This window comes from Durio zibethinus, chromosome 23, assembly GCF_047325235.1.
Source record: "Durio zibethinus cultivar Kanyao isolate XHJ-2024 chromosome 23, ASM4732523v1, whole genome shotgun sequence".
Taxonomy (NCBI): domain Eukaryota; kingdom Viridiplantae; phylum Streptophyta; class Magnoliopsida; order Malvales; family Malvaceae; genus Durio; species Durio zibethinus.
Window position 1 is genome coordinate 5,005,880 of NC_143184.1, and position 26,654 is coordinate 5,032,533.

General features: G+C 31.1%; 1 protein-coding gene across 1 annotated transcript; it reads left to right on the top strand.

Annotated features, from left to right (window-relative positions):
- The first annotated feature begins 1,182 nt into the window (after positions 1–1,182).
- Positions 1,183–9,739, top strand: GA1 (Terpenoid cyclases/Protein prenyltransferases superfamily protein). Its single transcript, XM_022914101.2, has 15 exons — positions 1,183–1,557; positions 2,354–2,440; positions 2,550–2,638; positions 2,741–3,044; positions 3,143–3,326; positions 3,522–3,736; positions 3,854–3,974; positions 4,081–4,193; positions 4,304–4,530; positions 5,870–5,985; positions 6,948–7,046; positions 7,396–7,650; positions 8,242–8,365; positions 8,720–8,914; positions 9,442–9,739. Exons 1-15 carry the CDS (start codon positions 1,449–1,451, stop codon positions 9,661–9,663), a joined length of 2,460 nt encoding a protein of 819 aa, XP_022769836.1. The 5' UTR covers positions 1,183–1,448; the 3' UTR covers positions 9,664–9,739.
- The last annotated feature ends 16,915 nt before the right edge of the window (positions 9,740–26,654 follow it).

A 26,654-nucleotide genomic window follows, 5' to 3' on the forward strand; every position in this document is an offset into this window, starting at 1 on the left:
AAACTAATTAAATAAAAAATTTTCAGTGTTGGTCGACTGCATGTGTAGCTTTCCTATATAACTTTTATATCATTTTTGATAGTCTGCAAATTGCTGAATTTTGTCACCATCGGTAGCGCAAATTGATTACGACATTGCTGGAATATAGTCGGATATGTTACTTCCGAAAATAGTTGCTGGAGTAAGACAATTGAAAGAATAAATCATTCTATGCAAATAAAGATTCCCATAATTTTTATTCCATTTTTCCCAAAAAAAAAAAAATCATTATCCAATTTAATTGTTTAGTGATCTAATTTAATAGGTTCATAGAGTGAAGTAGGATTTCTGATCCCATAAATCTAATGTTTGTATCTCTCAAGATTCAAATCCAAAATTTTGAAATTGAAATCTCAAAAATTGAATAATTCATTTTTATAGGATTCAAATCCCAAGTTTTCAATTTAAAATTTTAAAATTTAGTATTTCATATTTGTTAAGAATTAGAATCCAAAATTTCCATCTTTATTATTTATCACTGAAAATATACATCATAAATTTGGTGACATGTCTTTCCCTCTTTCAATAAAAAAAAAAAAAAAAAGAGGTGTCAAAGCTTTGTTATTCATCATTGGCAATACAACTTAAAGTGACAGGTATTCCTTCAACTGTACTATTTACCATATTCAAAATCCAACAAAATTTGATTACTTTTTCTTCAAAATAACATGCAGCCAATCAAATTACAACCCCAAAATTAAGCATTATTCCAGTACCATTGGCCACTGTATATAAATAATTAATTTGTTGTTCAAATCAGGAATTTGAAAATTTTGCATAAAAGTAATAAGGAATATAAAATCATATGGTTGAAATTACAGTAGTAAACTAATCGAAAGCAAATGGAAAGTCGTAGTGGAAAAATTCCAAAAGAAAATAAAGAAGTAATAACATTGAACACATTATTTCTTTATTTAATCATTTCAACAATTTGTGAGTTCAAATCAAGCAATCACTTATCAAGTATTTCAACCTATTACACAGACATCTTATAATTGGGATGGAATCTTAATGAAATATCTATACCATCCATTTACAGTACTGTACATTTCAATTCAAATGACCAAATATATACCAACAACTAGAAAAATTCTATAAATACGTGGAATGCAACTATACGTATCTGCTCACCAACAAAGAAAAGGTGGGGAGATAGTATTGGAAGAGTAGCGAGTAGATAGTAGTGAAGAGGGGGAGGGGGCCGGAGGAGTGACAAAGAGAAAGGAAAAGGACAGGAGTGCCTCAATTCCATATATATTTGGATGATCCCATGCACCTATTAGCTGGAATCTCTTGGGAAGTCGTCTCTGTCTGCTTGCCTTATTTCTTTTCTACTTTTAAATGCTGTGAGTTGATACACTTGTCTCTCAATCACAACCGATATCCCCTCTCCGCAGCAAAACAAAAACATGTTTTCCCACTCCATCCACCACCACCTCTTCCTTATAAGCTCCTCGTCTCCTATTCCTTCTTCTTCTTCTTTCTTCTCCAACAACCATCATCCCTTACCTTTTGCAGGTTTGTTAATTATATATATATATATATATTATATCAACTTATTTTCATCATCAGTTTCACTTTTGTTATTGTGATTTTAATTGTTAGTAATCATGGTTCTGCACATGTGCGGAGAGACCAAAAAAAAAAAATCGAAACTCCTTTTTTTATTATAATCTGATCTTAATTCCTTTTTTTTTTTTTTTTTTTTCTCTTTTTGTCTTTTGGTTTTTGCAAAATGGATCTTCCTTCTCTGAAATTAGATAAAACTTGGGAAAACTCTCTGGAAAATTTTTATAGTGATTGGATTAATCATCTTAATTTTGCTTTTTTAAATTCTGGGATTAAAAACTAGCATACAAAACCAAAATATTTCTCAGTGATCGTACAAAACAACATGCAATTCATATTGTTTCTGCGGGAGGGAGACATTCATTATGTTCTCTTCTGTCGTTCTTTCTTTCTTCCCCCGCCTCTCTCTCTCTCTCTCTCTCTCTTTTTACCCTCTTGTTAGAAAAATTGATATAACTTAATCAGAGACCTTTTACTTGATCTTTTGCAATAGTGCTTTTAGTTTCTTATTTTTACTTTTCAAAAAGAATGGTGTTAAAACAGTTTATTCCAACTCTTTAATATTATAATATATCAATAGCCGTTTGGGCTCATGCCAACATGTTGTCCATAATATTTCTCCTATTTTTATTTTATGTGCTTAGGTTAAAATTTCATAAATCACTAATCAGCGAAGGTAATAATACCAGGTGGATTAATTTTATATATATATATATATTAATCTGAATTTTAATTTTAACTCCAGGCATTTGGCCGTTATGGGGAAAAGACAAAGGAGATAACTTTGATATTCGCCACCTATGCACTGCTATTTCCAAACCCCGCACTCAAGGTACTATCTTAATTACAAATTTAACATTTTTGTATTTTGGATTTTTTTCCTGGATTTTTACCACCATATTTGATAGTAATTACTAGTAATTATAAGTATTTATGTGCAGAATATGCCGGCGTGTTTCAAAATGGTCTGCCGGTGATAAAGTGGAAGGAAATTGTGGATGATGACATAGAAGAAGGGGAAGCTCTTGAGGTTGATAATTTCAACAACACCCCCCCCCCCCAAATAAAAAACTTATTTTTTTAGTTCATATATATATATGGTGATATGATTTTTTTTTTTAATCCAAAAAAGGTTTTGGAATCGAATAAGATTAAGGAACGTGTCGACACCATTAAATTCATGTTGGGTTCCATGGAGGATGGAGAGATAAGCATCTCAGCTTATGACACAGCCTGGGTTGCTCTCGTTGAAGACGTCCAAGGTAGTGGTGCTCCTCAGTTTCCATTTAGCCTTGAATGGATTGCCAACAATCAGCTTCCTGACGGATCATGGGGCGATAGGCACATATTTACGGCGCATGATCGATTGATTAACACTTTGGCTTGTGTTATTGCTTTGAAAAAATGGGATATTCATCCAGATAAATGCCAGAAAGGTATTGTAAAATTTTGTTTAAAAATAAAAGACAGAAAGACAGTTTCTTTCCGGATTTGCCTAACTAATATTTTGGTTTTTTTTTAATGAATACTTTAGGAGTGTCATTTTTCAAAGAGAACATAAGCAAACTCGAAAACGAGAATGCGGAGCATATGCCGATCGGCTTTGAAGTGGCTTTTCCTTCGCTTCTCGAAATAGCTCGAAGTCTAAACATTGAAGTACCGTATGATTCCCCCGTCTTCCAAGACATCTATGCAAAGAGAGGTCTAAAGCTCACAAGGTAGTTTTAACAACTCAAATTCCCAAACTTCCACAATTATTATATTGGTTGCTTTTGACAAATTTCATAAGCTAAAATGAAGTAAAACTAAAAAAAGTAGCCTTATCTTGCATTTTTTTTTTTTTAAAGTGGACCCTTAGACCTTATTCATGATCTTTACATGTATGTAATGTAATTATTATGGGCGTGGGATAGGATACCGAAGGAGATTATGCACAATGTGCCCACAACACTACTCCATAGCCTAGAAGGGATGCCAGGCTTGTACTGGGAAAAGCTTTTGAAGTTGCAGTGCCAAGATGGGTCATTCTTGTTCTCTCCATCCTCCACTGCCTTCGCACTCATGCAAACCAAAGATGAGAATTGTCTCAGATATTTAAAGAAAACTGTTCAAAGATTCAATGGGGGAGGTAAAGTACTATTAGCTTTTGTCGATTTTTCATAATTGGAAGTCTTTCTTTCACCTTTTCTAATGCATGTGTTTTTGTTTCTAACATAAATATTTTGCTTATATTCATTTAATTTAGTACCCAACGTATACCCGGTTGACCTGTTCGAACGTATTTGGACTGTTGACCGCTTGCAACGCCTTGGAATTTCGAGATATTTCCAGCCAGAAATTAAAAAATGTTTGAATTATGTTTACAGGTATGGGCCAGGAAACACTAATTATTTATACGAGTAATTAAGAGGACACGAAGAAATTAACTTTCCCAACTTCAAATTGATCATCATCAGGTTTCTTAAATTTCAGATACTGGACTGAAAATGGAATTTGCTGGGCAAGAAATAGTAGGGTTCATGACATTGACGATACGGCAATGGGGTTTAGGTTACTAAGGTTACATGGATACGAGATTTCTGCTGGTATAACTTAAGCTTTGGACCACTATCTCTGCGAATGGAATATGGTGTCATGTTTTATTGTTTTTTTTTTTAATTTTTAATAACCGATTATCGGACTTTATATGTGACAGACGTCTTCCGACATTTTGAGAAAGGCGGGGAGTTCTTCTGCTTTGTGGGGCAGTCTAACCAAGCTGTAACCGGGATTTTCAACCTGTACAGGGCTTCACAGGTGCAGTTCCCTGGAGACAAGATTCTTGAGGATGCCAAGCGCTTTTCATCCAAATTCTTAAGAGAAAAACAAGCTGCTGATGAACTTTTAGACAAATGGATCATAACCAAAGACTTATCTGGAGAGGTAATACGTATATATCGTCCACAAAATTCTTGCCTTACGTTTTGGTTGCAATTTTTTTATAACCAAGAACTTGAACTTATTTTTTATGGTAATGTGTAGCCACTATATATATATATAGATATATCAAATTTCATCTTTTTATTTAAGGGTGGAGATTCTTTTTATATTCCATAAAAACCCAAATTAATGAACTATAATATGGTAGCTAGACACATAAAAACATATTTGCCTGTACTTTTTGAAATTAGTTCTCTGATTTCTCTGCTAAATCTCTCTCTCTTTTTTTCAAAACCAAAGTTTTTTTTCATTAGGATTAAATTTCTACTACTATTAGATAACTTTTGTATCATTTTCAACATTACTATGATAATTTAATTATGGAGGTGATCTTATTATTAAGGTAATCTTATCACTATGTGATCTATAATTATTTTGTTTGGTTAAAAATTATTAATTTTTAATAATTAAAAATTAATATATATTTGATATTATTAAAAATTAAATATTACTTTGTTTGAAAGTATTAAAATAATCATACACATTACAATAGTTATACAAGTTAATGATTCAAAATCATCCTCTAAAATAGTGATTGAATCACTCTTAATGATTCAAAATCACATACACATAAAATCATTAAATAATTATTAAACACAATAATTTAATCATTATATAAAAATTATCATAATTTTTTTAATAATCATCCCATATTAAATATTATTTTATTGGTTAGTCTATACTATCTTTCTCCTTTTGTTTTTTGTTTTTTTTTTTTAAGCCCCACGCACATATTTTTTGTGTTTTTATTTAGTAAGGGCAATTATAATGCGACAAACTTTATGTCAAATACCCGTTTGCATCCCGACCAACCAAGCATAGAATTCACATCTTGCCACATCGATTTTCCAAATAAACTACTATAGTACCAGTAATAATACTTAATTAAAGAAGCAAAAACTCTGCCACTTCAAAAGTCAAAAAGATCATCATCAAATAACAGCAACTACAATCATGCTTAACTAAAGATAACTAGCACTTATAGTTTATGACTGTGAGTGAGCAGCATTGTAACATATATATATATATATATGTATATGTATGTATGTGTGTATGTACAGTATGAGCTTTTGACAGTAAAGACAAATTAAATATATATATATATATATAAAATAAAATTTTCAATACTAACAAAAATACAAAGTAATGTTGTGAATAATCTCCCGGTCTTTTCTTAGTCCAATTAGGGAGAAATCAATCGGATTGTTAATTGGAATTTGCAGGGTTGGGAGTATCATTTAATACAAAAATTTTAATCAATTCTTTGTAAATTGATTAACAGGTTGAGCAGGCGTTGGAGATTCCATGGTATGCAAGCCTGCCTAGAGTGGAAACCAGATTTTTCATAGAGCAGTATGGAGGCGAAGATGACGTATGGATTGGAAAGACACTTTACAGGTAGGTTCTCCATTTCTTTGTCATGGTATAATAATATAATTAATTAATACTGAAGGAACAAAAAGGGGTGAAGGGAAAAGTAAGACAGAAAGTGATTAAAATGAGAAAAATTGATAATATATAATTAGATGATGAATTACATCCCTATATATAGTCTGGGATCTCATTATTTCTTTTCCTATCTCCTGCTTTTCTTTATTTATCTTACTTGGTGACAAATTTTGCGTTGTTTTTTAGTTTTGAAAAGAAAGCTTTGACATTTTGCAAAGTCGAACTTGGGTGGTAGGAATCAAAGTTTTGGCCGCTATTCTCATCATTAACACACACTCCAGTTGGGTTAATTTATTTTCTGAATTCGTATGTGTCATAATTTAGGAATACAATATCCGCTGTCAGGACCCATTGGAATATTATTTTAGATATCATGTTTGTCTGTTTGCAATGTGGCAATTGACCTGATTGAAGGTGCACATTAGAAACATTGAATATGGAGTAATTAATATTAATGCTACCATATATGGTATTTCATTAATGGAAGTGCCTACTTACCATTATTAACTAGTGTGCATGCTTCTGTTTAAATTCTTAATTAAAAATAATAATTTTGTTAAAACTCAAAATTTTTTTCTTTGTAATTGCCAAATTAGAAAATTAAAGAAATTAATAAGATACATTATTCATCATTAATACTTGGTTGTATACTGTTCACATACCATAATCATGAACGGCAAAATTTTATGCTTATCTGATCAGCATTTTAGCTGCCCAACCACTCAAGGCCACAAGAGCCCCTTATCTTTTTTTTTTTTTTTTTTTTTTTAATTCATGAAAAAACCTTTTATTTTTATTCCAAAAGGAAATACTCCACTGCTACTCAACTAATAATAAGCTTTCATGCATACAATTTTTTTTTAAAGACAATTTTAATCACCTTTTAAGAGTATATTTTATATTCTATGCAGGATGCAGTACGTAAACAATAATGTGTATCTTGAGCTTGCAAAACTAGACTACAATAATTGCCAAGCTTTACATCAGATGGAATGGGAGAGTATGCAAAAGTAAGTAATCCAATCGATCAGGAATCCCCCGTTGGTAAATTATATTAATTTTCATTTCTCATGAAAGTAAATTTAAAGTCAAATTCAATTTTCCTCCTTCTTCATGAATATATATGAGGGATTCACTTATATTTTTACAAGTATTACACATATTTTTTGTCATTAGATCAAAATGGCTAAGTATAAATATTATAGATTTAATTTTGATCCAAAAAAAAATAAAAATACTTATACTATTATAAGTGGATCCCTACTCTCTCTCTATGTTTAACTTGAATTATTCTATCCCATTAATTCGATATGATAATTCCCATTTCCAAGTTATATATGCTATATATATGTTGAGCAGGTGGTACTCGGAGATGAATCTTGGTGATTTCGGGGTGAGCCGGAGATTCCTTCTCTTAACATATTTTATAGCAGCAGCCAGCATATTCGAGCCAGAAAGGTCGCAAGAGAGGCTGGCATGGGCAAAGACCGCCTTCTTGGTTGAGACTATTGCCTCTTCTTTCGACAATGAAATGAAACCTAGTGAGCTGAGAAAAGCATTCGTCCAAGTGTTCAGAAGTGTGGTTGATGCACGATTTAGCCACATTAATGGAAGGTAAATTACTTAAAATTTAAACAAATCATAAAACTTGTCGTCACTCTTCAGTCTTGACTTGTAAAATCATTAAAATCAAATGGTTTTGTGAATTATACTTCTCGAAAACGTTCTTAAGTAGTACTCCATTACAATAGGTTTAATGTTATAATTTTAATTGTTAATCCCATTTTTTAGCAATTTTATTATTACATGGGAAGAAATGATTGCAATTAGTGAGAAAAATAATGCAAATATAGATATGCGGTGTGTGGAGAGGAAAAAAAAAAAAAAGAGACGTTAACTTGTTGAGAAATCGGAACTTTTTTGTTTTTTTAGAGTAAAAAACTGTAGTGTAATACTTGTCAATAAACGGTGTCTCTTATTGTTCCTAGTATTTTATTGGATCTCTGCTTGCTAGTTGTTGCTAGCTTTGTAAACTTTTGGTTGGTTTAATAAATTTGGCCTAGAAAAAAAAATTTTCTGTACTTCAACGTACGTCATTGATGCAGGGGCAGGACGAAAAGAGAGTCACAGAGTGAGCGGGTCAATCTGTTCTGTCCAAGAAAGGCTGACAAAGAAACTGATGTGTACATGTGATTTTTGTTGCAGGAAGTTGTATGCAAACAGGACAATACAGAAGCTGATAGAAACCTTGTTTTGGACCCTGAACCACCTATCATTGGACGCACTTATGGCTCATGGTCGAGACACTAGCTGCAGCATACGTCTTGCTGTAAGTAATCATTTTATCCTAGCTATATCCTGTTTCCTACCAAAAAGAATGGAGAGGTTTGAGAGATGATAACAGACTCGTGGTTATAGTTTTTTTTTTTCAATGAATTAGAAAAAGAAAAAAGATTCATTCGTTCTTGATGTCTTATTTTTATCTGTCGTTATATATACTAGTAATAAACTTCACATGCAAACAGTAAGTAAATCTTTGAGTAAATCAAATTGTCCTAGCTATATAGTTCCTTGCCTCATGAGTCAATCGCACAGCTATACATTGGTGTCAGAACTCATTCCAATTTGTTAATTTGGTGCTTTCTGATTTCATGTTTATTTTCTTTTTTGGGAGGGAAAACAGTGGGAAAAGTGGATGCTGATGTGGCTAGAGGAAGGTGATAGGCACCAAGGACTAGCAGAGTTGGTGGTGCAAACGATAAATCTTAGCTCTGGCCGTTGGTCCTTGGAGGAGCTGTTGTCTCATCCACAGTACGAGCGACTCTCCAACCTCACAAATAGAGTTTGCCATCAGCTTTATCACTACCAAAAGCAAAAGGTCAGTTGCGTGAAACCAAGAAATATATGTATACCTAGCTACGACAAATGCTTCTCTCTGGAATCTTTCTAGTCGTTTGGCTGCATTCTTTTATCATCTTCCTTCTACTTTTATACTGATATACTACTACTATTACTAGTATTCATTTATTTGTCTATTTCTTTTGAGTCATGCATTCGGGTTTTCCATCCCCCCAATTCATCAACAAGAAAAATATGACACTTCCAGTAATTTTATATGAACAATTTAATGGCAATAAATCCCTCAGTTGATGAATTGACAGACTCCCCCTAAGTGGATTCCAAGAAGACTTCCAATCAATCGAAAAGCGTAAACATTATTAGTTTTACAATTATAGTGAATATAACATGTTCACTTATACCAACTAATTAAGGTAATTCCATGAATGGGTTTAATTGTCATCTTTTGCTGCACAAAGATCTCATTTCACCTCAAACAATTAAGCTATAAATGCATGTAAAATAAAACGAACTTTTACTCATCATTTTTGTTATAAACTGTTTCAGGTGCATGACGATTCTGATACAGAGCACACCAGAACCCAGAAAATAGAGTCCGACATGCAAGAACTTGTTCAATTAGTACTGCAAAATTCCTCGGACGACATCAACTCAGAATTCAAGCAAACATTTCTTACGGTAGCAAGGAGTTTTTACTATGCTGCGCACTGTGACTTAGAGACGATCACGTTTCACATTGCTAAAGTTCTCTTTGAGAAAGTACGTTGATCAATCCTTTTTTAAAGGTTGATTTGATCATTCTTGAACATAAATTCTATTTTTGTGTAAAGAAAGTTGGAAAATACGATCAATTATATCTGATTTCATAAAAAATTAAATAAATAATTTTTTTATAATATGGTCAAGGGGTATCTCAAGTTTTTGCTAAGGCCTAATCTTCTTTTTCGATGATATTAAAAGATCGATCTTCCATGTCGACTTGACACATTTAAGATTTTATTTTCAAAGTTTTTTTTTCTTTTTTTTAAAGATTTGATCCTACATTGATAATAGATCAATTTCTCTTCTTACCATTTGAGTTAACCATAGTGAATAACAAAAGAAATAAAATAAAGTAGACAATGACAAAAGCAATGGCTCACAGATATATGCCTTTGACAAGATCTATGGGTTTGTCGAATTATACAAAAATATCTAGTCATATTAATTGGATCACTTATAAAATTTAAATCTTACAACTTATTCTGTCATACACTCGGTGATAAATGAAATTACAATACCCAAAATGAAAATTTTTATCATTGCAAAGTCCACAAAAATGAATAATTCGATCAACAAGATAATTATAAAATTCCAAAAAGAAAAATCTAATTTAAAAAATTCTGGTATTGGTGATCCATAAATTTTCCCGATGAAGCATGTTGGAATGTCCCTCTTCTCCAACTACCAAAATTAATTTCTGAAATAATTCCAGGATGAAAGAGGATAAAAGAGATTAATACAAAAACTTTGCTAAATTATGGTCTTGTCATATCCTATCTAGCTAGCTTTGAGATCAAGAGCGCAATTATGAGAACAAAAACACACGCCATTCCAAATTTCCAATGAGTACTTCCAATTAATCCAACTCAAAGCTGATGAAAATGGAAATTCAATTTTACCTTTGAAAAGAATGCTTAAGACAAAGAAACCCAAATCATTGTTCTTAAGAACCTAGATTTTTAAGCGTAGGTGACAAAGGAACACAACCTTTTACTGATGGCTTTCAAAGTGACCAATTGAAAAATCCACAAGAAAACAACAGATATCTGCACAAATTTAGATAGTGGATACATCTAGTTAACCACAATAAATTGTTTCACCACCTTTGAGCTTTGTTTGATATAATTCCTCCTCTACCAAAGATGGCAGACAACATCAGATATAAACATGTGATAAGGTTGGGTGCTCCTTTCAACATGAGGTGGATATTTAAAAAACCCACACCCTAAAAGAATTGGAATTAGTAATCAGAATCCCCTCCACCTTCGATTTTTTTTTTTCACACATTTAGTAATAGTAATGCTGCTACTACATTTTGGTTTGTCTCGATGATCGATCGAGGTCCCAATATAAACATGGGTGCTTTGGCTTCTTGATGATGGTACGATAAACAGATTGTGAGCTTGATCCTTTTATTTTTTGGCCAGTGATTGTGAGCTTGATCTTGTTGGGAATGAAAGCTTTATCTGTATAGCATAGTGATATCACTTTAATTTAGGAAGAAAAAGCTTAAAATCTTAATGGAATTTAAGTATTGGATTGAAGCGTTTAAAAAGATAAGAAATACTATAATATTTTACCTCCATGGTTTGTGCGGTTTCCAACAACAACAAAAGGTTGTTGATTGAACTTGTAAATTCTTCAGATCAAGCAAAATGCTTGACAAAAACATTATATAGTTAGTAATAGCACATTGCTTCTCAAAAAGAGCAAGTTGACTTTTTTTAATGTAATTTTTTTATACCTGAAATTATGAACTTAATTATGAGTTTAATAATGAACTAACAGTACCACGCTGTTATTGAGTAAGAAAAAGAACCTACTCCAATAATCTATTCAGGAATATCAATTGAAACACTGTGGCCAAGGTGAAGCAAATGTAACCAGAGGAGTACATATTCTAGATTGTATCACATTTTCCAATACGCTAAAATAAACTTCTTAACTACTTGAGTGTTAATCCCACGCTGAATATCAAAGGGATTGTAAACCCCACAGCAGAATCCAAATCTAATAATTTGTACGGAGCAGAGCACCTGGAATTGACAATGGGCAGCTCAAATGTAGGAATCATGATCCAAAAGCAGGTCTACGACTACGCATGCAGGCAAATCCCTTATGGTTGGCATCATCGACGCTTCATTGTTGGCATTTTCTGGAATCATGAAAGAGAGAAAACCACCAGGGCAGAGGGCGCTTGACAGTATGGAATTAAATTTGGAATTACTCCGCCATAACCATTTTGGCTAGAAAACAAAGATATGGAAAATTTCAATCCAAAAGCAGAAATGAGTGAAGGTGAACCCTATTTTGGACGAAAACCCATTTTAATAAAGATCCAACAATAAGTGATCCACTGCTTTATGAATAGTTCATTTATAGTTTCTTCTTGAATAAGACGAGGGCACATGACCTGATCTTGCTTGTTTCTTTGTTGTCCAAGCGGCGAACATGCAGATGAAACCAGACCCATCTCGCCGAGTACAAAAAAGTTATGGGGAACTTCTTTCTGGGGCCTCCACCATTGTTGCCCGAATTTGGACCACAAAAACCATTTCCTTTGGCTAAATGTAGGGCAGCTACATAACTTTTCGTCCTGTCAAACTTTTTCTCATGTTGATAAGTATACCGGTCTTACTAGAATAACCAAATTCCAACTCCTTTGCTTGAAAAATTATACTGATACACTCAATCGATTCCAAAGAAGAGATGCATGGGATATTTTGGACCATAATAATAGTGTTAGGCTACATGCTAAAAACGGTCATCTGGCCCAGTGGTGGGCAGTGTTAGCATAGTTGGTCTATACCCTCAAACCTTGCTAAATGCTTTCATGGTTGCGCGCCTGTATCTCTCCGCCCCCCCCCCCCCCCCCCCCAAACACAATATTTAGATGTGACATCTTAATCTTACATTGATAGATTGTAAGAATTTGTTGTGAAATATAAGTTCAGACTTGAATTCGAATTTGTGAGATATTTTTTGTAAAATAAAATTATAAGATTTTTCAATCAAAGCAAACAATAATTAATAAATTGAGTTCGAATCTCTATTAAATGATATAAAAGTGGTTATCAATAAGACAAAATTTAAGTATTACATGTTAAAAATCACCTCTAAATTTTTAATATTGAGAGCTAAATGTTACATAATGAGAATCACCTATAAAATATTAATGTGTAGTATAATTTTGATTTTGTGGTTCTGTGTAGGAAATATCAAATTTTAACGAGAGTTTTTAACACTCTAGTCTTGTATCGGGAAATTGTGAAAATTTATTGTAATATATAAATTGAAACTTAAACTCATACTTGTGAAGTTTTATAATTTTTTTTTTTATAAAACAAAATTATAAAACTTTTCAATCAAAACAAATAATACCTTACAAGTTGAGTATAGATCTCTACAATTGTTGAATCTATACTAGAGCTCTTTGTAGACATCCCATTTAGTTATTTTAGTATTTTTTTAGTTTAGGATTAATTAATTAATTAATTGTTTTTTTATAAAGAAGAATAGAATAAAGAGTTTGATTCGGTTTGAAGTCTAGTATTTTAATTGAAAAAATGTATTGGGTTAAGAGGTTGACTTAGATTAAAAATCCAAAATTAACTTTGATTAGGAGATTGAAACCAAGAAAACTTTCTTTGTAATTGAGATTAGTGGCCTATAAAAAAACCTCATGAGAATGAATCAAAAATCAATCAAAAAAATCAAGAGAGAAAGAGTAAAAATAAAGCAAAAAAATTGAGCGTTTTTTTTTTATAATCTTTTTTAATGTTTTTGGTTTAGATAATTAAGATTTTCTTTTGAAAGTTTTGTATTGGAGAAAGGAGTTAAAAATAAACACAATTACTAAGGTTCACGTGCTTTGAAATCAATCGTGACTAAATCTTTGGTATTTATTTTTTACTTGTCTTTTTTTAAGTTTCAGTTATCTTTGTATTTTATCATAATTATCTATTTATTTATTTATTTATTATTTTATTTATTTGACTATTTATGTCTAATTTTTAGGAAAAATCAAAAAGTATTTACAAAAAAAAAAACAAAATAAAACATTAATAATTTTTTTAGAATAATTAACAATTATCCAAGGATGAGAATCTTAGAAATTTTAAATGGTAAATTTTTTTAAAAATCTTTAGGTGAGAAATTTATCTAAATTTAACTTAAATGGTGAAATAATTTAGATGAAATTTCAATAAAAATAACTATATTTTTTAAAATAAAAAAATTAAAAATATAAAAATAAAACTTAAAAATTTGGGTGAAAATATTTGATAATTATCTAATGATGAGAATCTTTAAAATTTTAAATAGTAAATTTCTTAAAAAATCTTTAGATGAAAGGTTTTTTTTTAAATTCAACCCAAATGGTGAAAAAATTTAAATGAAACTTTACAAAATAGTTATCATATTATTTTTTTTCCAAGAACTAGGAAATTAACAAGACTTTATGTAGACACCGATTTTGTCTGGATCTACTATCTTTAGTTCTTGTTTAATATTAACAATAATAATTTTAATAATAATAATAATAATACTGGTTTAATTAAAATTAAACATTAATTAATTAAAAATTATTTAAAATTAATTAAAAAAAGAAGAAGACAAAAAACAAAAGGGCTGGTGTACGGCGCCGCTCTTTAATTCCACTAGACCAGCCACCCTACAGCCAACCCTAGCCACATCTATAACCACCTAGATCCCTAGCTCCTTAAAGCCCTAGCTTCCTCCACTTTCAGCTCAGGGAAGCTCTCAGACACATCTTCAGACACCCTCTCACCCCAGTACTCATCTCACCACTACCAGAATCCTTCACTAAAAATAACCCCAAGCATCAGTCGCCTAAACCCTAGAGCCTCTGCCTACATCCAAACACCTAAAAAAAAAAAAAACCCCAGTTTCCATACCCTGAAAGCCAAACTCTCCCAAACTCAAAAACCCAAGCACCATACACAAAATCCTTACCCATTAAAAAAAAAATAGAAAACACAATTCTCCCCACATTGAGGAATTTAGCGCCAAAAAAGGTACCTACAATAAGAAAAAAAATAACATCAGTTTTGGTTTTACAAATAAACAAAAAAAAAAATCGAAAGCTTTGAGCCTAGATCTACGTCGATCGGGGTTATTCTGGCAAAACAGGCACTGGATCTGAAAAAATCACGTTAAGCTGAACGTTTGAGAGAGTTTTGTGTTTTTTGACCACAAGCGATGGCCCATCAACAGCGGTAGGCATGGCGGCCATCACGACGGCACAGACATCGGAGGTCGAACGTCGACTGAGCGTCAGAGCTCCCTTAGGAGCTCTATAATTTTTTTTTCTGGCAAAAAGGGTAAAATGAACTGAAAAAAAATTGGTCTTATATAGAAGGCTGAGACTTAAAACAACGTCGTTTAGGGAAAAACTTGAAAACGACGTCATTTTAGCCAAAAAAATTCGTGCATGGACCTGGATCCGACCCGAGATCCGTGTAACCTGACCCGTTGACTCGTTCTTTCAACAGCTGTTGATCGATCCAATCGAACTGGTCTGAATCGAACTAAACCATAGATCGACCTCCTGAATCGTTGACTAAACCGTCGAACCAGTCAGACCGGTCCAAACCAACGTTGACCGGTCCGATTCATGTAAAATTTTTTTTTTTGAATTTTTAAATTTTTTTTATATATTATCATTTTTGTCATTTTGAGTATTCTTTTTATATTTATGCATGATAAATTTTTAAATTTGTTAGAATAAATATTTGATTGTTTTTAATAATAATAAAATGAAATAAAATAGGATAATAACTAAAAAAAAAACTAAAAGTGCTAATAATAATAATAATAATAATAATAATAATAATAATAATAATCTACAAAAATAATAAAAATTGAATAATATATATTTTTTATTTTATTTTTCCTGCCTATATGTTGGATGAAATAAAATTATACTTTTAAAAATAATTCTACCTAGATGTTGAGAAATTATTATATAAAGATTAATTAATAAAAAAAAAATATAAATAATAATAATAATATATGAAAATTTTAATTAATTTTCAAAAATTATAAAAATCGAACTTGCTTCAAGAATCTGCCTAAATGTTGGAGATTTTTAAATATGCTCATATTTTCGTTAAACCCCAATTTTCAAATCCCTAAAACATCAAAAAGTCCTAAAATCCAAATCTCAAACCTCCAAACCCTAAAATCGAAATCCTAAAATCTAAAATCCTAAACACTAAAGCCCCAAACCTAAAAATTCAAATTTCTAAAAACCCCTAAAATCCAAACCTCAAACCTCAAAACCCTAAAATCGAAAACATAAATCCCAAAATCTGAAACTTGAAAACCTAACCCTAAAATCCAAAATCCAAACCCTAAAATCTAAAACCTGAAAATCCAAAAGTCTAAAGACCCAAATTTGATACGCATTTTCAAATCTTCAAAATCTTGAAACCCTAACCTTTAAAATCTCGACTTAAGCTCTAACCAAAACCATCTCAAAATCCTAAGGACACGCGTATAAAAATCTTGAAATAATTTGTTCTTTAATGCAACCTAGATGATAGGGTATTTAAGAAACTTTATTTCATTAAGTTTTTATGCTAGTCCTTAATTTGCTTTAACCATAGGATTAAAATCAATAAATAAAAAAAAAGTACTAATAAAATGGGATCTTAAATATAAATAATCGCACCTAAGCTCTGCCTAGATGTTGGAGAGTCAAGGTGGTCTCATTATATTTAAGAATCCAATTTCAAGTTTGCATTTCATCATTATACATAGCACTTATTAGCTTAATTGCATTTATTTGTTATTATTTACACTAATTTTGCATATTTGTTTGCTACCTGATAGTATCATCATTTACTTTTTCATACAAAATGTTTTTTTATTTACTTACTTTTAAAAATGTGCAATTTTAAAATAAAACAAAAATAACATTTCAAAAGAAATAATTTTTGGTACTCTGCCTAAATGTTGGAGAGTCACCAATAATTATCTTCTGTAAAGGATGTTATTTCCATTTTCAAAAGATGTCGTGGTCAATATCAGTCAAAAGTATTATCTTTAAAGTTCTGCCTAGATGTTGAAAAATTTTAAAATAATTCTTTAACTTAGAGATTTTTTCGATACTCTTAAATAAAGAATTTTGATAAAATTAATTTTAAAAAATTAAAAAGAATTTATATTATTAAATATCAAATCGAAATCATTTCATCTAACACTAAAAATAGCGCATAATTAAATGGTACCAATTTATGAGTGTTGTGGAGGTGCTAATCATTCCCTACGCGTAACCGACTCCTGAGCCTAACCTGATTTTTCGTATATCAAAATTTATCTTTTTGATAAACTTTAAACCCGATTTTATAATTTTATTAAAAAGATAAACTTTTGGATGGCCAATCACACCCTAACAAAGATTGGTGGTGACTCCCTTTTATTTTTCCCGATTATAAAACACTTTTCGTCCGACGGTCCCAAAACCGTTACAACAGCTTAGCGACTCCGCTGGAGACCTTTAAGAGTCAGGCCAAAACTTTAATTATGCGTTATTAACAATAATTGGATTAATTGGTTTTATTTGGTATTTAATTTAATTTTTTTTATTTTAATTTTTCACAAATATATATATACAAGTTAATAAATAAAATAAATTGCATGATGGTTATTACTTTATTTTGATTCTATGTTTATGATTTATTTATGTTATATTGATTAATATATCACTTTGCACACATTTTGCATATTCATTCCCATGCATGAGCTCTAAACCCGGGCTCTTTTTCTTTTAGGAGGAAGTGAAATAGTTGCACTCTCATGAGGTGATAACTTACGTATTTACTAGCGAAATATTTTTACTCAGATTGAATCATTTTTGTTAGTAGCCTAGAATGGGTAAGGATCGGAGAGCCTTACTAGTTTATGATAGACGATGATGTAAGGAATGGTCTGGGAACCTTAGATAAATAAATCCTAACCCAGTATATCGTAAGCCATAAAAGCTTGCCTAAGGTAGAGCCCTACCAACCTTTTTATATAAATAGCTTAATATTGTGTTACAAACTGAAAAAGATAGATAATGAAAGAAAAGCATTTTCTTGAAAAAAATAAATTTTCTCTTAACATATTTATTCATTTGGTAATTGTCCAAAATTTGCATTTTCATAACATATTTTAGAATAAGATTTTTTTTAGCATTATCCAACAAGTAAAAAAAAAAAGCAAAACGAAAAAGCAAAAAAGGTTTTCAAAAAAAAAATTAAAGATTTTTCTTAAATTCTTTGTTTATTAACCAAACAAAAATTAATTTTCAAGTCCTAGTTATTTTTTTGTCCTTTTCAATTTTTTTTTGTATTTTGTTTTATCATTTGTATTTCATACATCATAATAAATAATATATGTATCTCATCCCATGCGCATTATGATAGGATAATATGAGTATTCCATCCCATCCATATCAATGAATAGTACATACATCCCATGTTATGCAATCCATATGCATCTTAATAGGTAGTGCGTACATTCCATTTCATTACATATTTGAAGGTTATGTCAATTCATTAGGATAACATAACACAAGCATTGCATTTCATATAAAAAATATAATGAGCACTTGATAGGTTCATGCATTCCATACAAGTATGTTGCAATATTCATAGTATACATCTCATCATTCATGTAAGTATGTCATTGTATTTCATACATATGGATTCATGAATAGTAGGATTTTATGGAAGATACATTGTATTTCTTGTCCCACCATCCCTGTAACATAATATTACATTCCTTGTATACACATTTATGGTTGACGAAAATTTCATTTGGGCCTTTATATATATTAAAATTCATTGCCTTAAGCATATATGCATTTCAGGACATTCATTAGGCATCATTGTCACATTTATGAACATGTTATGTGTGTCATGTAAGTTAGAAATTATTTTGTGGCACTCATTCAATAAGGGTAATAATCTAGAATTTTTTGTCTAAGTCCCGGAATAAAATGTCTGTCTTGATAAAAATTAGAATGACAAAAATGAAAGATCAATTGGAAGCAAGGATTAGTGCTTTGGAGTTAAATCAAGAAGAAGTATGGCTCGAGCTTCGAGAGATAAAACAACATATGGCTCAATTCATGGAAATGGTTAAAAGTAGTGTTGAAGTTGAGTTTGTTCCTCCTCAAGGATTGTTGTCACTTTTGATTCCATCAAATCAAGATCAACAGCCTCCTACTAGTTCTAGCACTTTTCAGAGCATACTAAGGCATCAGATGATTTGAACAGTGATCAAGATTTAGGTAAACTCAAGAGAGGAATGGGTGAACTGGCCCTGTAGATGACTGAGCTCAAAAGTTTGATTTTTAAGAATGAGTCACCTGGTTTCAAACAATCTTCACCAATTATTCTGAGTCCTAACTCGTACCTAAATCTTTGTTATGACTACTACCAACCTCTTTTTCAGGCACCTAAAATTAAGCCCCTAAGTGTCATGCAACCTTCGAAAGTTTCACACCTGAATCCACATCTTTCACCTCATATTTCACAATCGCTTGTTCAGCATGCTATTCAATCACCACTTTATCAACCCAATCTTCAACCTAGAGTTTCTCAATTCACCTCGAGACCAACTATACCACCTCTTTTCAACAAAGTAAACCAATCATAGGACAGAAAAACTCTGGCAACACCAAAGAAAAAACTCTTATTGATCCAATACCCATGTCTTACACAGAGTTATACCCATTATTTTTAAAAAACTATCTCATTGCCTCAATCCCTATTGAATCTCGTAAATCATCTTTTTCTCAAATGGTACGATCCTAATGTTCGATGTGAATATCATTTTGGCATCATAGGTCATTCTCTTGAAAACTATACGATTTTGAAGCATAGGGTACAGGCACTGATAAAAGTAAGATATTTAGATTTTGAAGTCAAAATGAAGCTAGTTGTTCACAAGAATCCTTTATTGATTCATGTTAAAACAGCAAGTAATGCTATATATGGTAGTCAAATTAGCCAAGATAATGAATGAAAATAATAAGCCTTTAGGCATAGGAATATCATTACTAGCAGTTATAGTCCACTTCTTTTGGATTTTTTAAGCAAGACAATGGGGAGTGAGAACAGGTCTAGCACTTTTTAACCATAGCCTTAGAATGATTCATGAGGTGTAAACTTGATATTTTTGGGAATAAATGGGAACTTCTTTTAAATCGATGCCTCTGTTCACTTTTAATAATTGTTTGCCTAAAAGAGCTTGTTAAAAAGTGATGGTTGTGAATATGCTTTCACCAAACTTTTGAAGAAATGTCTTTAGATAACCCAACCAAAATATAAGATGGAACTCAAGTTTTCCCTCTTTAATAATAATAAAATTTGACTTAAAAATCATGCATCATCTGTTTGAATTCATTTTTTTCATACCAACTAAGCACAAAAGATGATGATTGTGAATATGCTTTTGTTAAACCCTCAAAGCCAAAAGATTTTTTTATAATAAAATTCATGTCATGCATTACCGACTTTTGATAATCAATGAAATGTTCAAGGATAGCTATCCTAGGAAATGAGATCAGTTAAGTTTGCACACTTATAGCACTTGAGTCAATATCAAAATCATGAAAAATAAAAATGCAAGTCGAATGGACATAGTAAAAAAAGCTCAAAGAGAGATCAAAAAAATAGTTATGGGAATGCAACAGAATGTGAACAGACAACTGATAGAATTAAAACAGATGATAGTCGAGTTGACAATAGAAAAAAAATTATTGAAACATATAGGGCAAATAAAGAAACAGCTATTGAGATACCATTGTATCCATTTGGGTTCACATATGTTCAAGATCTTCATATGCCGTAAGCACCTTCAACAACTCATCAATCTTATATTAGCCTTTCTGTCAAGTTGTCATCAATTCAAATAAATATCAATCTCGAGCGCACTCTTAATGACTCCACTATTGTGCCTAATATGGATGATCCTAAAGAATTGAAGAGATTAAAAAAAGTGTTAGATTCATCAGGAGATATAAAAATGAAGGATAAGTATGACCTATTGAAAGGGAGATTAAAGGTAATTGAAGGCCATGATATGTATAAAAATGTCAATGCCAATGAACTTAGTCCAGTGCCTGATCTCGTTATTCCATCAAAATTTAAAGCTCTAAATTTTAAAAAGTATGATGAAACAAAATGTCCTTTAACACACATCACCATGTATTACCGAAAGATGACAGGCCACACTCATGATGATAAACTGTTGATCCATTGCTTTCAAGATAGTCTCACTAGGTCTATGACAAGATGGTATACTCAACTGGTTCAAAATAAGATTTACTCGTAGAATAATTTAGCTAGGGCCTTCCTAGAACAATATAAGCATGTTGAAGATATGACGCCAGATAGGATATCCCTATAGAACTGAAGAAAAAGTCAACTAAAACTTTTAAAGAGTATGCACACAGATGAAAAAACATAGCAACCCAAGTACAACTACACTTGTCAGAGAAAGAGATTACTATTATATTTGTCAGTTCCTTGAACACTCTCTATTACGAAAGAATGATTAGAAATGTCTCCAAAAACTTTTTTGATATGGTGATTTCTGATGAGATTATAAAAAATACAATTAAAAATGGCAGGATTAAATGGAAAGATGCAACAAATGTTAAAAAATAAAGTACATAAGAAAATAATAAAAGAAAAGTGCAATAAGTCACAATGGAAGGGCATCTACCTAATAGCTTCATCACGTACAATCCATATCTTTCTCATTAGCCTTGTCACCCTGTCATAGGTAATATATCTCAGAATTCATATCCTTGCCAACCAAGCCAGCATTTGGGCTTTTCAGCAAATCTCTATTCTCAAATGGCCATTCATGATCTTGTCCCTATACTTGAACCTACCATTCAACCAACAAAGAATCGAAAAAGATCAAAGAATGATTAAGAGAAATTGCCCATCCTTATCTTTTACATTTTACCTTTACTAATAAAATGTCAGTATCTCACTCTTGTGCCTCTGAAAACAACACTAAATCCATTGGCAAGGAGATATGATCCCAATAACAAGTGTGATTATCATATGGAGGTAATCGATCATTCAATTGAAAAATACAGATAGTTGAAAGAAAAGGTTGAAAATCTTATCAAAAGTGGTATTCTAACTCCAAAGGTGATAGAACAATGGAAGTTGACTCCATCCAATTGTCAAATGTGAGAAGTTGAGATGAAGAGAGAAGTCTCAAGTTTTAAAAATCAAGATAAGATGATTTCTTTTTGAATCTTTTTACTATGTATGTATGACATGTGCATTGTGTCCCTAAAAGTTATCTAACTTATTTTAGAATAATTGAATGTTTTGGATCTTTTTTTTATGAAATTTTTTTTATGCGTTTGCTTGAATAAATTGTCCCACATAAGTAACTTTCAAGATAAAAAAAAAGTTTTTTTTTGTAATAAAGATAAAAGGATTCTTGAAGAAAATGGTGATTACTATTAGGAAAGATTTCATCGAATACCTTCACACATTTTGAAAACTTTCATGCTCCTAATCACTCAGATGATTTGACTCATCAATCATAATCCCTTTAGGGAATGTGAGTTTGAATTCATTTGTTAAAAGGTCGATAATCTTTTCTTGGGCAAAGAATAAAAAAAGGTTAATTTTAAAAGTTCGTTTTGAATTTCAAAAATCAGATACGCTTTCAAATTTTCAATTGGTAATTTAATGTGTGTCAAAATTTTGCTATGACCATAGACACAAAAATGCCTGAACCTTTTGTCTTAAGTAACCCTTGTTTCATGTCTTAAAGCACATTGATTAAAAAAATAGATTTTTTTTTTACCTAAGACAATTTGTTTCATACCTTTATACTTTTTTTTCTTTCACCAAAAAAAATTTGAACCTAAAGAGCCTTTTTGAACTATACGATTGATCATATATAACTTGATCGTCATTAGAACCTTGAATGAAAAACAAGATGGGGCATTATAAAAAAATAAATAAAATAATAAAATAATTAAAATAAAAACTCTTTTATCTCATTCTTCAATGATTCGCTCTTTGAACCAAGTGATCATGTTTGAAATGATGAATGGCCATCTTTTTCTATCATTCTCATATATAAAAATTATCCACTTACTACTCATTTGAGCCTATTAAAATTTTTTTTTCTAAAATAAATTTCGATCAAGGATCATCTTTTACATTGGGGGTAAAATAAGGATATATTCAAGACCAACTTCAATGTAAGTGTTTGTTATTGAAAGCGTCTAACATGTCTTTCGAAGATCAGAGTCTAGTGCAAAAAATGAATAAAGCTTCAATTAAAATCTCAACAATTCAAGAGAGTAAATAGAAAAAAGATGAAGTTAGGTGTTTTAGAGAAAAAAATGCACCTTAGGGATAAGAATCTGAAGCTTCAATTAGAATCCAAAATTAAAAAAATTAAAAAAAAAAACATGTACCTTGAAAACGAGAATTCAAGGCAAAAAAAAAAAGGGTGGATAAAGTTGCTGAAATCAAAGCTAGATGTTTAAAAAAAAAAGTAAAGAAAGAAAGTCAGAGAATGCTCATCAAGATCCTTGGCCTAATTACCCTGAATAATATATTTTGAGCCTAGTTATCCATTCTTTCATAACCCCGAACTTTGACCTACATTACACACCTTGAAAAGTCTATTTTGATCAAATATGGACACTTGGATTGAAAAGCAATGTCCTTGAATTTGTTTATATTTGTTGAATTCTTCATTGATAGAAAATATAGCTCTAAGGTGAAAACTCCAAAAGGGCAGTTTAAAGCTAAAATCATTATTGATACCTCAAATTAAATTTTAGAGTTTCAAGGTTCCATCCAACATAAAAAAAATTATTCATGCATTTGAAAGATCAATACTTATTAAAAACCTTATATTCCTGAAAAAAAAAAAAAACCAACCTTGTCCTCTTTTGACATCTTGTTTGGATGGTAATGGTTAGTTTTGACACACATTGAAGTATCACATTTTTAATAAAAAATATTTTAAAAAATTATCTCTTTTGTGAGCCCAAGAAAAATTCTTGCAACCCTCGTCGAGCTCTCCATAAGATATGCCTATTAGTGAAAAAAATCGAATTGTCAATTACCCCTCATCCATAAACCTTCTAAATAGTAGTCATCAATTTTTAAGAGATTCAAAAGTCTTAAGTTTTAAATTTTTTCATTTGATTGCAAAGATACTTTATGTGAGGCAATTTTTTGATCACTTTTAAAAATTTTAGGGATTATTTGAGCATTTTGTACATAATATTGAAATCATTTTTTTTATGAAAATGAAACATTAAAAATTTAAATAGAGATTTATCAAAAAAAGAAGGCAAAAAAAAAGTCTTTGCATTTGTATCACTTGCATCTATATCACAAGAAAGATATTCACATTTGCATCATTTGCATTTGTATAACATATTTGCATTCACACTATAAGAAGAATTTACATTTGCATCATGGCATCTACATCCTAAGAAAAGTATTTGTAGGGGCATTTACATGAGAAGAACATTGTCATTTGTATTATGAAAAAGTTAATTGTATTTGCATCAAGCATTCATATTCTTGCATTTGCATCGACATTTACATTCGCATTGACATTTCCATTAGCATCATTTGATGAAATGGACATTTGTATCATGATTGCACATTAGCAAAAAAAAAAAAAAAGGAAAATATAAAAAAGAGAGAAAAAAAATAAGATTTTAAAATTTTAAAGCCTCTGTTCAAAAGAAACCATTTTGAATCAAGATTTTAAAACCTCTATTTAAGAGGAGTCTTCTTCAAACAAGACCTTTAAAGTTTCAAAAATCTCTGATCATGCGAAAGCCATTTTCAAAAAGATTTTTAAATTTTTAAAAGTTTTATTGCCTCTGATTAAGAGGAGCATTCAAAAATTTTGAGATTTGTAAAACCTCCGGACGTAATCTCTAAAACCTTCAGGCACAACTTTCAAGACCTCTGGATAAAAAATTTTTAAAATTTTAAAGTTTCATCGCCTCTGATTATGAGGAGCATTTAAAAATTTTGAGATTTGTAAGTCCTCTAGGCATAATCTTTATGACCTCTACGTATAATTTCAATTCGCAGTATTATTTCGATCGATTTTTTTTTTTTGACTTGCAGTGTTATCTCAGTTGATTCTGTAAGACCTCCAGGCATAATCTCTAAAACCTCCAGGCATGAGTTCTAAGATCTCCAGACATAATTTTGATTCGCAGTGTTATCCCGATCGATTTTTTATTTTTTGTCTTGCGGTGTTATCCCAGTCGATTTTGTAAGACCTCCGAGTATGATTTTTAAGACCTTCGAGCATAATTTTTAAAACCTCTTGGCATAATTTTGATTCATAGTGTTATCCTAATCGATTTTTTATTTTTTAACTTACGATGTTATCCCTGTTGATTCTATAAGACCTCCGAACATGATTTTTAAGACCTCCGGGTATGATTTCTAAGACCTTTAGGCATAATCTTTAATAACTCCGGACATAATTTTGATTTACGATATTATCTTGATCGATTTTTAACTTTTTAACTTATGGTGTTATCCCAGTCAATTCTGTAAGACCTCCAGACATAATTTCGATTCATGGTATTATCCTGATCAATTTTTAATTTTTTAACTTACAGTGTTATCCCAATCGATTCTTTAAGACCTTCAAGCATAATTTATAAGACCTCCGATATAATTTTTAAAATATTCGGGCATAATTTTCATTTACGATGTTGTCCCGATCGATTTTTAACTTTTTAACTTTCGGTATTATCCCGATTGATTCCGTAAGACCTCCTAAGACATAATTTTGATTCGCGGTGTTGTCTAGATCGATTCTTAATTTTTTGACTTGCGATAGTATCTCGATCGATTCTGTAAGACCTCCGAACATGATTTTTAATACCTCTAAGCATAATCTTTAAGACCTTCGGATATGATTTCTAAGACCTCCAGGCATAATTTCGATTTATAGTGTTATCTTGATCGATTCTTTATTTTTTGACTTACGATATTATCTCGATCGATTTTGTAAAATCTTCGAGTATGATTTTTAAAACCTTCAAGTATAATTTTGATTCGCGATGTTGTCACAATCGATTCTTTAATTTTGACTCGCGGTGTTGTCCTAGTCGATTCTTTACTTCTCGACTTGCGGTGTTATCTTAATCGATTCTATATTTTTTAACTCGCAACGTCGTCTCAATCATTTTTTTTATCACTTTTCTTATGATTAAAAAAATAATAATAATAATAAACAAAACAAACAAAAGAAAAAAAGAAAAATTTTTTGAAAAATCCATGATTTCCTTCTGGATAAAATCATTGTCTTTATCTTTGTCCTATTCTTGATTTTCAATAATATGCAAAGAGGGGTAACTGTAGATATCGATTTTATCCGGATCTATTATCTTTAGTTCTTGTTTAATAGTAATAATAATAATTTTAATAATAATAATAATATTGGTTTAATTAAAATTAAACATTAATTAATTAAAAATTAATTTTTTAAAAAAAGACAAAAAACAAAGGTGCTAGTGTATGGCACCGCTCTTTAATCCCACCAATCCAGCCACCCTACAGCCTATCCTAGCCACATTTATAGCCACCTAGATCCCTAGCTCATTAAAGCCTCAGCTTTCTCCACTTTCAGCGTGGGGAAGCTCTCGGACACATCTTCAGACACCCTCTCACCTCAGCACTCATCTTACCACTACCAGAATCCTTCACTGAAAATAACCCCAGACATCAGTCTCCTAAACCCCAGAGCCTCTGCCTACATCCAAACACCAAAAAAAAAAAAAAAAAACTCCAGTTTCCATACCCTGAAACCCAAACTCTCTCAAACTCAAAAACCCAAGCACCATACACAAAATTATTACCCATAAAAAAAATAAAAACAAAAAACACAGTCCTCCCCGCAGGGAGGAACCCAGCGCCAAAGAAGGTACTTGCAACAAGAAA

Bases quoted from the DNA above. Each gene is read 5' to 3' on its own strand.
- GA1 (XM_022914101.2), top strand. From the start codon at position 1,449: ATGTTTTCCCACTCCATCCACCACCACCTCTTCCTTATAAGCTCCTCG. The intron at 3,975-4,080 runs GTATGGGCCAGG...CTTAAATTTCAG, and splicing joins TGTTTGAATTATGTTTACAG to ATACTGGACTGAAAATGGAA. The intron at 8,366-8,719 runs GTAAGTAATCAT...GAGGGAAAACAG, and splicing joins GCTGCAGCATACGTCTTGCT to TGGGAAAAGTGGATGCTGAT.